The 13,716-nt window shown below is 35.9% G+C and overlaps 3 protein-coding genes across 8 annotated transcripts in view; all 3 read right to left on the minus strand.

The window, feature by feature from the left end:
- Positions 1–2,592: 2,592 nt before the first annotated feature.
- Positions 2,593–4,207, minus strand: LOC107674644 (hemoglobin embryonic subunit alpha-like). The gene is made up of 4 exons (XM_016468676.1): positions 4,159–4,207; positions 3,177–3,309; positions 2,879–3,086; positions 2,593–2,791 (listed from the first exon to the last, which is right to left on the minus strand). Exons 2-4 carry the CDS (start codon positions 3,269–3,271, stop codon positions 2,663–2,665), a joined length of 432 nt encoding a protein of 143 aa, XP_016324162.1. The 5' UTR covers positions 3,272–3,309; positions 4,159–4,207; the 3' UTR covers positions 2,593–2,662.
- A 43-nt stretch (positions 4,208–4,250) lies between these two features.
- The window catches only part of LOC107674641 (KN motif and ankyrin repeat domain-containing protein 2-like), a 42,250-nt gene continuing 32,784 nt past the window's right edge, over positions 4,251–13,716 (minus strand). For 4 of the 6 annotated variants that reach the window (XM_016468671.1, XM_016468669.1, XM_016468670.1 and 1 more), the window contains 2 exons: positions 13,258–13,356; positions 11,727–13,131 (listed from right to left, as the gene is read on the minus strand). In XM_016468671.1, the coding sequence (XP_016324157.1) occupies positions 13,075–13,131; positions 13,258–13,356 (156 nt within the window). In that variant the 3' untranslated portion in view covers positions 11,727–13,074. Of the gene's footprint in view, positions 4,283–11,726; positions 13,132–13,257; positions 13,357–13,716 lie in introns of those variants that run through there. The other 2 variants (XR_001632521.1, XM_016468674.1) reach the window with 2 other exon arrangements.
- LOC107674645 (hemoglobin subunit alpha-1-like) lies at positions 6,723–8,303 on the minus strand. Its single transcript, XM_016468677.1, has 3 exons — positions 8,209–8,303; positions 7,914–8,121; positions 6,723–6,956 (listed from the first exon to the last, which is right to left on the minus strand). The coding sequence occupies exons 1-3, from the start codon at positions 8,301–8,303 to the stop codon at positions 6,828–6,830; spliced, it is 432 nt and encodes a 143-aa protein (XP_016324163.1). The 3' UTR covers positions 6,723–6,827.

Consider the following 13,716-nt stretch of genomic DNA (forward strand, 5'->3'; position numbering starts at 1 on the left):
ATACATACACACACACACATATATATATATATATATATATATATATTAGGGCTGTCAGTCAATTAAATTTTTTAATGTAATTAATTACATGATGTTTCGATTAATTAATCGCAAAATAAATTTGACTGTGAAAATACCCTCAAAAGATTATTTACAACTATTTTTGTTTTGAATGAGAAAGTATCAAGTAGACATTACAAATTGTAGCTTTAGAAATAAATATTTTATTTGATTCAACATAAATTACACATAAGCATTTAGGCTATAACGGCCTAACATAAACTATGGAACATAAAAGAAGATGAGTAAGTAATTGAGTCATTCATTCATTCGATTCGTTCGAACTGCTGATTCATTCAGGAATTAAGTAAATGGCTCTCTTTATGAATGGGCCATTGAATCATTGGTTCACCTGATTCGCTCAACGTGGATTCATTCAGAAGGATTGTCATAGCAAAGTCGGAATTGACCCATTTTTTTAGTAATAGCCTTTGCACAGCCAGCGTTGTACACTACTCTGTTCTGTTGTAAATAAATCTTAACCAATGATTCCTCATTGCATCTACTTTCGGAAGGCCAAATATAGTGCTTTTGCTTTCGCCTAGAAACACACAGCGTCTCCCTGACATGGCTGCTTCAACACTAACTGCGGTTACTGAACAACAGTCAACTGTATGAAATGTAAGATGATGTACAGGTCTGGGGACGGGGCCAAAGAAACATGTGCAGTCATCATCGCTTTGCATCAAAATGGCCTGATATGCAATGAAAGAATATTGCACCTGAAAGAACCATTTACCGAATCATCAAGAACTTCAAGGAGAGGTTCGAATGCTGTGAAGAAGTCTTCAGGACGTCCCAGAGTATCCAGCAAGCACCAGGACCATACGGAATCGTGTCACCAGCAGTCACCAGCAGCAGCTTGCTCAGGAATGGCAGCAGGTTGGTGTGAGAGCATCTGCACGCACAGTGAGGCCATTTTAGGGCATAACTGCATTTATGGAGATGTTGCCCTGCATCATATTTGTCAACAGTCAACTGTATGAAATGTAAGATGATGTACAGGTCTGGGGACGGGGCCAAAGAAACATGTGCAGTCATCATCGCTTTGCATCAAAATGGCCTGATATGCAATGAAAGAATATTGCACCTGAAAGAACCATTTACCGAATCATCAAGAACTTCAAGGAGAGGTTCGAATGCTGTGAAGAAGTCTTCAGGACGTCCCAGAGTATCCAGCAAGCACCAGGACCATACGGAATCGTGTCACCAGCAGTCACCAGCAGCAGCTTGCTCAGGAATGGCAGCAGGTTGGTGTGAGAGCATCTGCACGCACAGTGAGGCCAAGAATTTTGGATAACGGCCTGGTGTAAAGAAGGGCAGCAAAGAAGCCACTTCTCTCCAAGAAAAACATCAAGGACAGACTGAAATTCTGCAGGAAGTACAAGAGGCAACTCCCCGGATCTCAATCCCATAGAGAACCTGTGGTTAGTCCTCAAAAGGTGAGTGAACAAGCAGAAGCCCACAAATTGTAATCAACTCCGAGAACTAATAAGGCGAGAATGGATCACCATCAGTCAGGATTTGGCCCAGAAGCTAATATCCAGCATGCCAGAGCGAATTGCAGAGGTTATGAAGAACAAGGGCCAACACTGCAAATATTGACTCATTATATTTTTTGCCAATAAAAGCCTTTAAAACTTATGATATGCTTATCATTGTCTTTCAGTATACCATAGAAACATGTGGAAAAATAATCTACAAATACTGAAGCAGCAAACTTTGCAAAACACAAAATCTATGTCACTGCCAAAACCTTTGGCCACGACTGTATAATAATTTGTTTCTCGGTGTAAATAAATGAAGAGAATGCACCAAATAACACTTTTGAGAGATTTGACCCGCTTAGTAAAGTTTACATAGGCTACTGGACGTTGAAAAACAACTTATAATAGAAAGCTTTTTAAATATTTTTACTCAGCGAGAAACATATCATTTATTAGAATTCAAAAGTTCATAACTGAAGCCAAATGGAGCAAATTCAATTGAATCAATATAATTTACTCACTTCAAAGTCAAGTATCTCAACCGAGTGAAAGTAAAAGTTCCCACATTTGTTTATACTTAAAGTAGCTGCTTTATGTACAGGAATAGTCTACTCAAGTGTAAAAAAAGTAAGCACCATTAAGTTTTTCTTGAGGGAAAACTTCATTTGATCACAGTTTTCTCAATGAATGTCTAAGATATTAAACTAAAGCCTGTAAAAGAAATGTCAAAATGCATGATTAATGAGTATAGTCTATTGTCATATGTGAATATTAAATTCAGCAACTTTTTTTTTTTTTGATATTTGAATACTGTTAAATATAAATACCAATAATTCTTTATAGACTGATCGTCGACCATGTTCACATTCGAAATAAAATCAGATGATAATTTTCAGTGATGGTTATAATTAAAACAAACTGCATTGGGTTAAAAAACAAAGAAACATAATTTACTGACAAATAAACACTGATAGGTTTATGACTTGCAAAAACATGCACCAAAGACGCTTAGTAAATGATTTTCATAATCATTTATTCCATCATAATAAGACTGAATGTTTATACAGGCATCCATCTGGTCTGACGCGGTCCGACTCGAAGACAGTAACATGCGCTTATCTGTACTTCTCGGACAGAGCCAGAGACAAAGCACTGAGGAACTTGTCCATAGCAACATGGGCCTCTGGAGTGAAATCGGTGGGGAACAGAATGGCCAGAACCACGAGGATGTTGTGGGACAGAATCTATGGAAAAACGAAACAAAAGTTTACCGTGACTAGGAGAGTAAGACAGAATCGGAGATGACTAAAGGTGAAATTCGTTGCATTTACTTTGAAATTGGCGGGGTCAACACGCAGCTGGAAAGCATGAAGCTCGCTGAGGTTCAGGAGCCCAGAGGTAAGGTCATCGATTTTGCTGACAGCCTCAGCGACGCCGCTCATCACAGTCTTCCCGTGCCTCCTCACTGGGGCAGAGCCGGGGCTCAGGTCTTTCCAGTGAGAGAAATAGGTTTTGGTCTGGGGGTAGACCACCAACATCCTAGACAGACAGTGAATTGAATTACAGATATATATGCCCGAAGAAAACATTATGACGTAGCATATTACAACACACCATTAATAACCTTACCTAGAAAGAGCATCCTGACCAATGTCATCAGCCTTTCCTGAGATTTTGGCCCAAAGGTCTTTGACGGCAGCTTTGTCTTTGGCAGAGAGACTCATCGTGGAAGGATGAATTTGCAGCAAACTTCTGTAGGCTTCTGACAAGAGGACTGACAGTTTTATACTGCCATCAGGAAGATACACCCAAGACCCTCCTCTCACCCCCAAAGATGATTTATCAGAATGTGCAAGATTGCCAAAATTTTCCACTTTTTTCTAATTACATACTTTATTTTTTCCTTTTTTAAATCCACTTATTCAAATTAATTAGCAATTCATTCAATGGAAGTCGATTAATTTAATAATATCATTATTAAATTAATGAATACCATAAGGCGACACTCCTATAAATGTTGTTTTACTTTTTGTTTTAATTTTCGAGGTTACTGCAAAACTGCCGGATACTGCAACTTATAATGAGCGACTCAAAATATGTACAACATTTTTTTTTCGTAAAAGCACGCTTAATCTGTTAATTTTGTTCTTTTCTTTTTCTTGTATTTTGTGTAATATGAATTACTTTATTTTTTGTCAATTAAACATTGTATAATTCTTGCCACGCCTCGCTGAGAAAATGTGTGCTATCTTTGAAATGGCCTGTTATCAAAAGACGTTCTTGACTGTGGGCGGTCTCACTTAAGTGTAGATAATTATGGAGCGCGCAGTTCAGCAGCTATTTAAAAAATATTGTAGCGGTAAGACATTTGGAAACGACACCTAAAAGTAAAAACTTGAAAGCAAAAGCTCTCAGAGAAGTACAAAACTGAGAGTTTACGATCCATTGTTTAAGATTTGTTTTCCCACTTAGTTGAAAATATATGTACTCTTGTTTGTACAATATGCTCGATTCTCACTTGACAATGGTCGTTTTTTTATACCCTTAGAAATTATTCTGCTTTATTAGAACGTTTATTTTTTTCAGAGTGTATATGTGAAATTCTGATCACCTTGTAATTTTCTCCTCAAAGCTCCTCGGTGACTGCGTGACCATTGTTTTGGCTTCCCAGCTCGGTCGTGCCTTCACTCCGGACATTCAAGCAGCATGGCAGAAGTTTCTGGCAGTTGTAGTCTCTGCACTTGGAAAATAGTACCATTAACTGAATATTTGGTTTTGAAAAGCTTCACAGAAATGCGTATGGTGCATCTTCCAATAAATAAAACCCAAAAAATTCTGATCAGTGCTGTGCTGTTATTGATGTTTGCATTGCATGCAATTTCGTTGTACTCATTCTTAGATGCCTGTTCATATTATTAACTATAGGGATCATGTGAATTTGAAATGAACACCTTGCGTTTGGAAGCCTATCTTAAAAAGGGAAATATTTTACTCGGAGAACCTTTTAGCGACGACTTGCTGGTTTCAGCACTGGACAGCGCCACACGCAACCTGTCCGCTCCTATATCCGGCACTCTCAGCTGCTGCCATAATAACAAACATAGCCAGAAAATCCCCAAAGCAGGCGTACTACTGAAACGATATTGATGTATTGTGAAGAGCTCAGAGGCCAACCTAAACAGATTGGCCATGTTTATATAAATCAGACTCAATCATTAGACATTTTTTTTAGAATGAAAAGCAAACGCAGGCTCTGATATTTCATGGATATCTCAAATGAAAATAAAAAATGAAAATAAAATGTCAATAATATGCTGTGCTCGTATAATCACATGTAAATAAATAAATAAATAAAAACCTGCAGTTCGGAGGATATACGGTGACAGATGGTCGGTTCCATTTTGCGTGCAGTTAAAAGTCAGTGCTGATGCAGAGAGGTGCTATGTCAGGCATTACGAATGGTTAACCAGATAAGAAAACTTGAATCTCTTGCAGTCTTGGCACAGTAGCCTCTATGTCTAATTTCCTCCACCCTTCCTGAACACTAAATAGGCAACAAGAAGCCATGATAAGGTCTCGACTCAAAAGCTACACATGATGTGTTTATTTATTGTTTGTGAGTACTTCATTGTGTGCTTGATTGCATACACCGGTTCATTTGTAATACCCCACCATACACACTAAATAACTGTGTATTTGCTAATTAAAGAACAAATCAAAGCATTGTTGAAGAACTGAATGCAGGACATGGTAGTTTCCAGACAATTAAAATGCAATAATAAAACACTTAAAACACATGTAGGCCTATTTATTATTCAAACTCTAGAGACAGAACAATGACAGAGAGCCCTCCAAGGCCTTCATTAAGAAGGGCATTCTTTGATTCCTACTCGTGAAGTGTAACAAACAAACAAATAAATACATAAATAATAAGGTGCATGTGTCATTATAAAATATACATCGTACTCTACTTTTAAGCGTGTTTTGAGCTGCTAGGTCTTTTGGGTTGATCTAGCTGGTACCTGCAACACGTTAAAAATGGAATATCAGTGTTTTGTCATGAAAACAAATAGGCTACTCAAATAAATATTAACTTAAATAAGAACTATATGCTGATTTCGTAAGCGAATGGAAAAACATTTCACACGTTTCAGTCGAAACTAAATGACTGGACACTGACCAAATGTGAGGGGAAACAGACTATAATTTGTACATTGCAGTAATAGAATGCTTTCAGCATGCATTTGTGAAGAGGTTGGCTCATAAAAAAAAAAAATGATCAGGCAGTAGGCCTATTATAGACTAGCGTATTATCATAAAACACAACTAACTTCTGTATCAGTAACGTTTGTTGAATTCCCACGTTTAAGATGCAGAATAATCAATATGAAGATATTCTGTTTATAACAAACCTACTGAGGACTAGTCTACATGTTAATATTGGACCTATAACAACAACACTAACACGTTAGTAGATTTCTTATTTTAAAACTGCTACAAAGTAGTCAAGTCACTTTTTATTTCAATAATACTTTCCTCAATCCACGTTTTTTTCCCCAAATAAGTTTAACAGAATATTGTGCCTTAATAAGGCGAACTACGGCGACATTAAGAAATGCGATGAATATTGAATAGCCATATATATATGCTATATATGTCAGTATATGGAAATGTCTGAATGAAATGTTTGTAAAGGTAATGAGTAGTTTAATTAAGTCCATCCTAAATGAACTAAAGAGGCAGGTGTAGCCTAATGGTCAATGCAGCGTTCTTTTGCCGTTTCCCCGGCTCCGGCACCAGGTGGACTGGTTGATTACACTTGAATTACTTGTAAATGTATCATTTTTTAATTCTAAATGTAAGCAATATCGTATTAAAACATCGAAAATAAAAGAAGTTATCAAATGGTTGTGGAGTATTTTACAAAGGTTTACAGGAAATAAGTTCATATTACTAATAAATATTGGCTTATGAATGTAGGCCTATGTATGTATGTTATTTTATTTTATTGTTTTATTTTATTGATTCGTTCATTCAAATATTTGAGTTAACTCGTTGGGTCTATTTATTTGTTATGGTATCACTAAGTTACCACTAACTGATACATCATAGTTGAATTTGGCAAATTATATCCTGAGTTAAGTGTACCAACCCCTACATATCAGATCCGTGGTGCAAAAAGAGACAAAAGAGATAGCTTGATTTCATACATTTAATTTTATTATTTTCATCCTTGAAAACAGTGTCGCGTCGGAGATGAATAGTCAGACAGGGTCGACTTTAGCGGTACTTCTCGGCCAGGGCCAGGCTGACCAGAGCGAGGAACTTATCCACTGAAACATGCACCTCAGCAGTGAAATCTTCAGGAAACATCAATGAGAGCACAACGAGGAGGTTGTGATTGATGATCTGACAAAAAAAAAAAAAAAAAAATCGGTTGTTAGGCTAGACTGTTAGTATTTTAACGTTTCTGTTCTTGCGTTCACTATTACCGTTCCGAAACCGGTTTCAGTAAAAGACATATAGGTTAATAACATAATTTTTAAAAAACTTTTTTTGTCTATAATAGTAATAATTATAATAATAATAATAAAAAAAATACAAAAAATAAAATTGGAGTCTTAGTCTAGTATTTTGCGTCTAGTCATGGCCAGTACAGCATAATTTTTTATAACAAGATTTTGACCAAATGTATTAAACGAACAGAAAAACTTTAAACGAAATTGAAGTATTTTTTCAAGATATTTACAATGTTTACTGCATGGTCAAAAATTATGCTACTCCGTATAAAACTTCGTTTTAGGAGGAAAAAAGATCAAGTAGGCTTTACGTCGCATTTTATTAATACATTCAGAAATAATGTAGGCTAAAATACCGGTGAATAAAGCAAAATGTTTACAAAATTTGAAACATTATAAAAATAGCTATAGGCTATAGTTCCCTTCTAAATTATAAGTTAACAGCACAGTGAGGTGGTGAACAGGTTGTACTATGGACTATTTAAATTGAGCAATGTCAATTTTTATGTTTCTTTAACCGTATTTTATTTTGATAATGAACAGGTTGCGATGTCAAGTTAGCAAAATATGTTGTGTGCGCTTGAGGCGCCGATGCAATCACTCAGAGGAATTTTTTTCCTCTTCTGAGGAAACTGTTACTCCGTAATTTATGGTCATACAGACAGAAGCAAAACATAATTCAAAACCGTAAAGCTTTTGCAAAAAACAAAACAAAAAAACAAGCAGGATGCCGCTTAATTTCTGCAGTCTCGTATCCTTTAAAGAATCGGTTGTTAGGCTAGACTGTATTAAATTAAAAAAGAACTCCTCAGACAAATGTTTTCAGCAAAACCTTGAAGTAGGCTACCTTGAAGTTAGCGGGGTCCACGCGAAGCATGAAGGCGTGAAGCTCGCTGAGGGTGAGCAGACCCCCCTTGAGATCATCAATCAGCTCGACAGCGCTGAGGACGCCATTCATTACGGTCAGCCCATGTTTTTTTACCTGAGGTGAGCCGGGGCTCAGGTCTGCCCAATGGGAGAAGTAGGTCTTCGTCTGAGGGTAAACGAACAGAGTCCTGAAACGATTCAAAACAAAAGAGATATAATAGCAGCCTATGTTATAAACGTCCATTAATTTATGCAGAAACTGCAGTTCAAATTACCTGGCCAGAGCCTCGCTGCCAATGTCCTCCGCCTTAGGGGCAACTTTGCCGAAGAAGGTCTTCACCGCCAATTTGTCCTTTGCAGAAAGACTCATGGTGACTATTAGTTGTGGACAGGCTGCCAAAAAAACTCAACCTAGCTGTGTTTTTTGGCTGGGCTTTTTAAAGGAGAGAAGGGAATTGTTTTGAAAGAAAAAAAATTGACTCCTCCTCCCAAGTAGAGCACTGGGGGGTGTTTTGAAACTTGATAAGCAAGACAGTTGTGTATCTGTATCTGTTGATGTATCTATTATTCAAACACTGTCCATTTCAGAGCCGCCCAAAGGCCTTCATTAAAAAACACATTGTTTGATTCCTACTGTGGACTGTGGGCTTGACTTTAAACTTTACACTGGTTGTGACACTGTAGGCTATGTTTTGATGGTACATAAAACTTCTCTTAGTTTCTATATTCCTATAATTTCTGGAGGTTCCTATGCTGTATGTGTAAATTAACAGCTATTTTCAAAATTAAAAATCAAATGTTTTTGGTATTTTTATTTGAGCTTCATTAAGACAGATATTACAGTAACACTTTTGATTAGGAAACACTATTCACTATTAACTTGCTAGGGATATTAGCATGCATATTATTAGCATATGGGCTGTTTATTAGTATAAAGAACATATTAATGTCTTTTTCTGCATGACCATATTCTAGATCCCTTAAACCCAACACCTAGACATAACTACTACAAACAGCTACCTTGCTATCAATAAGCAGCGAATTACTGAGGGAAAACTCTTAGTTAATGGTGGGCTCCCTTATGTATGTGTAACCGATATTACCTAAAATATTTTACCACAGCTATGGTCGACTGTATATGAGTTATGTAAGATGGATAATGTAACAGAGAAATATCATATAAATTAAACAAACAAACTAATGAATGAACGAACGAATGAATATGCACACTGTAAAAGAAACCAACTTGCGAAAAGTTCTTCTAAAAAATGTAAAAAAGTAGCTTGAACAAACAATTTTTAGTAAGGGTCAGTTTATTATTTTGTGCGAACTGCACAAGAATACTCTAAACATGTCGCTAGCAAAAGTTGTTTTGTTAACCTTACTTAGCCTACTCGAGTCTTTGTTCACAACTTGTCCAAATATTCTCAAACTTTCCAAATTGAGTCATCTGAACAAACAGTTTTATGTTGAACAATATTGTGCAAGTAAATGTTTGTCCTTATTATTAAGAGGCAGACACCTGAAAATAAAACAAAGATAAAAGAAAAAGCATTGCTATAGAGAATTAGAATTGCTAAATAATCTTTAGTTGATGTGACATATCTTTTACAGTTCAATAGACTGCCTTTGTTAATTTGCCTAGATGAGCTAAAGTTTTTGAGTTAGTTGATAACGGAGTTAACTTAACACGTTGATTGCGACAAGATGCCTTGTTTTTTAAAGATAGGTCAGCTTTTTTTCTTTTTTTTTTACAGTGTAGTTTCTTTGCATTTTTTATGATTTGTATGCGGGGTCTTAAAGACAACGCACAAGTAAAGTTTTTGAAACACATAGGCCTTTTAATAAAATTAAGAAACAGTCACAACATACAGACTGCTTGAAGCATGTTTTGAGCCATTAAGAGGGGCTTTGAGTTAAGAGTGCTGATGGCTTATAGCCGATAAATTACTTATTTTAAGAATGGCGCAGTGATTTGTGTCCACGGTGCCAATATTGACATTTAATTAATAAGACTTCTCAGACTGTATGGGAGTGATAAAACACACAGGCATTAATATTTGACCAAGCTACGATTGCTGTAGAGAAAGGGTGGATTTCAAGCCTTATCTTCTGCAAACATGAACACATTTTATCAGTAATTTTATAGGTCCACCCATGTTTGGCACTGATCTCGATTACAACGAATTTGTTCAGCCATAGAGACCTTCCGGCTTTCTGCTGAAGCTGCAAATGGCACTTCTGAGAACGATGAAGATGTTTCACGATGAACGGTTTAACTCGGGGGCGTGAAGATACATAGGCTATCTTAAAACAACAACAACAACAACAGGGATAACAAAAGCGGTATTGCTACTTTAGATTCGCCTGAAAATATGTAGGCCTATTATAGTCAATATGGTTATTGTTCACAGTTAATTTATCATGCATGAATGATATTATGTATGTGGCTAAAAATACGGCGTAATACTATAATTTTGTGTAGTAGATGTGTGTATATGGGCTAATTTAGCTGTCATACTATGTGTGTAGGCGATTGTAGGCCTATACAGTTATAGTCTATTTGTAATTCAATGATAAAAGCAAATTGCATTTTCTTCACATAACAACAACAATAATAATAATAATAATGAATGAATGAATGCCTTTTTTTGGTCACACTAAGACTCATTTTAATATATTTTTTATATTTTGCTCTTGCAAAGCCTTTTTATATATTTTTCATTGGACAGTGGAATAAATACAGCTCAGCTGTGCAATGATATTGCATGGAGCTAGAGAAAATTGCAGCTGTCAGGTGTTGCTTGTTTTCTATTGGGATGTTTTTTTCTTTTTCTTTCTTTCTTTAGCTACTTTACATTTTATAAGTTCAATTATAAGTAGGTATAAACATAGCGAGAAAACAATTCTATTCGATTATGTCATATGAAAGTTATTACACTAATATTTATTGTAATAACAAGCATTGTTCTTGCAGCTTACCCTTTTTTTTTATAGTATTCTGACAGCAAAACAGCTGCTCGTTACTACAAATATTTTAATAAATAAAAATCCGTCGACCCCATTAACCCCCTAAAACCTATTATGTTTTTAAATGTTTTTGATAAAGTGGCTGCATTCTGTACATCAAACTGTGTTGAACATAAATGTAAAGGTGACAGAACAAAATTAAACCCTTACCATTTTAATAAAAGGTGTTAGTTGCAATAAATAAATCATATATTCATATACATAGAACACGATAGTTTCTACGTCTGTGCTACATCTACACAGATGTACTGTCTTCATCGTTGTATTATTGCGCCCTCTGGCGAACAAACAAAACAAATCTGAATATCGGACATGGTTTATTTCTTTCTTCTTCTTCTTCTTTTTTTTTTAAATGGCTGCATTGTCCTGTAGGTCTACAATGCGTACACATTCAATAAACACTCCATTTCACTCCACTTCCTTCTATCTAAATTTATTTTTTTCAAAAACGAGGGAAACAAACAAACAAACAAACAGACAAATTTAAATGTGAGCACTTTCCATAAAGGTTCATGGCCAGCAAATGTGCCAAAAGATATACAAAGCTGTGAACAGATATTACAAATGTAAAGATATTCAAAGAGTGTTAAATAAAACAAATACAAAACAGTATAAAACTAATTAGGTACTAAACTAGTTATAAGAAAGCATGTGTACAAAGTGGGTAAACCACAAATTTCAATCTATCTTTCAAATGAAACAAAGCTCTTCCATTTAAAATGTTAAAATCCAACATCTTGTGTGGTTAAAAAAAAAAAGCTAAAAAAAATTCTATAGTCTTTCCACTAAAACTTTGGAGATGATATATATTATTTTCATTTTGGAAACCATTTTACATTCTTCATAGACAATACTGAGCCTTTCCCCCACATTCTGGACCCTAAAACCACCAGCGACTGAGTAAAAAGAAACAAAATCAATCGGTGCTCGGTGAACACATGCCAATACCAATATGTGCAAATGACATATACCCGACTCGCTAGACAACATCTGGTCTCATCAAACAAGAAACTTTCGTACCTTCATATTTCCTTCTCTCGTCTGGCTGATTGCAACTGGCAATATGCAAGAAAACTGAGAGATTAAAAAAAAAATTATTAGCTCTGGAAAACCCATTTTACGCTCATCTGTCATGTCTTTGGAGAGCCCTTGTTCAATAAACCTTCAACACAAGTTTTTACATGAACAAAAATGACAAAACCAGGCAGTCCACAAATCAGAGTAAACAAAGTACATTCTCAAGAGACCATAACACTGCACTGGCTGTGAACAAATCTGTGGTGGCAATGCTGTCCATTAGGATAATGAGAACCTGTACAGCCAGATAATTTACACAAACCCACAAATTGAATATAAACACTATCGAAAGCAGGATGACATCTCACAATGTGAATTCATTCAGTAAAAATGCTAAAATATCAGCATAAGTGTATTACCTGTAAAAGATAGCATTACAAATCTCCTAGAGAAGTAACTGCACCACTATGTTTCCCATTGTAGGGTGAGACACCTGCACTGTATAATCAAATATACTGTTGAAAATCACTATGTAAAGGCTATCAAACGTTGTTCTGAAAACAGCTGGTGTGGAAACTCAGAAGGTGTTTTTCTTATTAGACTGAGAATAGAAAAACCGTGAAAGGACACTTGATTAAAATACCTTTTTTTAGTTGTTTACACAATGCTCTGATAAACTGCTGTATGACTTTAACTGGATGATTTGAATGCTAAATATTGCTGGATTGTTAAAAGTAAATGCACTTATATAAACTGGCTGTATAAGGTCACACTTCTTTAACAAATGGGCCGCTAGATGAATGATATTGCTGTCACACGCTTGTTGTTATTCTTATTTGAATCTCACCCTTTTTTCTTTGCTACAATGGAAAATGCTAAAAAAATTAACAGAAAACAACATATAAGGACCAATGGTGTCAAGTGCTAATTCTTTGAAGAGTGCACAATTTGTATATTTCTAAAAGTTGTACATGCTAACTTGTGGGTATACATACTGTACACATGTACACAAACACACAAAAACTCACACACAGACAGTGGAATGGATAAGGATCGTTTGCTGGAGGAGGTGACATCAGATTCATGACATCCATTTACTTCAGTTCAGAAGAGGGAGGAGAAGATCCCAGAATTGGAGACTTTGGTGACACCTGTGGAAAAGGAGAAACTCGGTGACTCCATTCACAGGGTAGATTAACAGAATACTGGATGTAGCAGCTGTTTGTTGACATTTGTCAACTTTGGCTATTAGGTGATAAGAGAGCAAGCACACTCACAGGGGAAGGCGGCTTAGCAAAATTGAGGTGCGCATACAGAAGCACGGCAATGTCATTCTGACTGGCCTCCAGTGCTATGGAGAGAGCTGTGCTGCCATCCTGTAAAACAGCAACGGAAGATGTCACAAACCAGAACAAACATTTTCGTAAAAGCTAAATTAATGACAAAAAAAGAAAATGAAAAAAAAAAAAAGGAAAATGTGAGAAATATTTTAAAAATCTACTTTAAATCATGCCAAAACATGTCAAATGCAGAAACGTTAATTCATGCGTTCATGACATCAAGGTTAGATTATTTTAATGCTTTATTGGGTGGTTGTTCTGCACGCTTAATAAACAAACTCCAGCTGGTCCAAAATGCAGCAGCTAGAGTTCTTACTAAAACCAGGAAGTATGACCATATTAGCCCGGTTCTGTCAACACTGCACTGGCTACCTATTAAACATCGTATAGATTTTA

Source organism: Sinocyclocheilus anshuiensis, unplaced genomic scaffold (genome assembly GCF_001515605.1).
Source record: "Sinocyclocheilus anshuiensis isolate Anshui unplaced genomic scaffold, SAMN03320099.WGS_v1.1 scaffold152, whole genome shotgun sequence".
Classification (NCBI taxonomy): Eukaryota; Metazoa; Chordata; class Actinopteri; order Cypriniformes; family Cyprinidae; genus Sinocyclocheilus; species Sinocyclocheilus anshuiensis.

What these genes read in the sequence shown, in the direction of transcription:
- LOC107674644 (XM_016468676.1), bottom strand. Translation starts at nt 3,271, where the DNA reads ATGAGTCTCTCTGCCAAAGACAAAGCTGCCGTCAAAGACCTTTGGGCC. An exon ending in GGTCAGGATGCTCTTTCTAG is followed by an intron (nt 3,087 to 3,176) that starts GTAAGGTTATTA and finishes CTGTCTGTCTAG; the next exon opens with GATGTTGGTGGTCTACCCCC. An exon ending in TTGACCCCGCCAATTTCAAA is followed by an intron (nt 2,792 to 2,878) that starts GTAAATGCAACG and finishes GTTTTTCCATAG; the next exon opens with ATTCTGTCCCACAACATCCT.
- LOC107674645 (XM_016468677.1), bottom strand. Translation starts at nt 8,303, where the DNA reads ATGAGTCTTTCTGCAAAGGACAAATTGGCGGTGAAGACCTTCTTCGGC. An exon ending in GGCAGCGAGGCTCTGGCCAG is followed by an intron (nt 8,122 to 8,208) that starts GTAATTTGAACT and finishes GAATCGTTTCAG; the next exon opens with GACTCTGTTCGTTTACCCTC. An exon ending in TGGACCCCGCTAACTTCAAG is followed by an intron (nt 6,957 to 7,913) that starts GTAGCCTACTTC and finishes TTTTTTTGTCAG; the next exon opens with ATCATCAATCACAACCTCCT.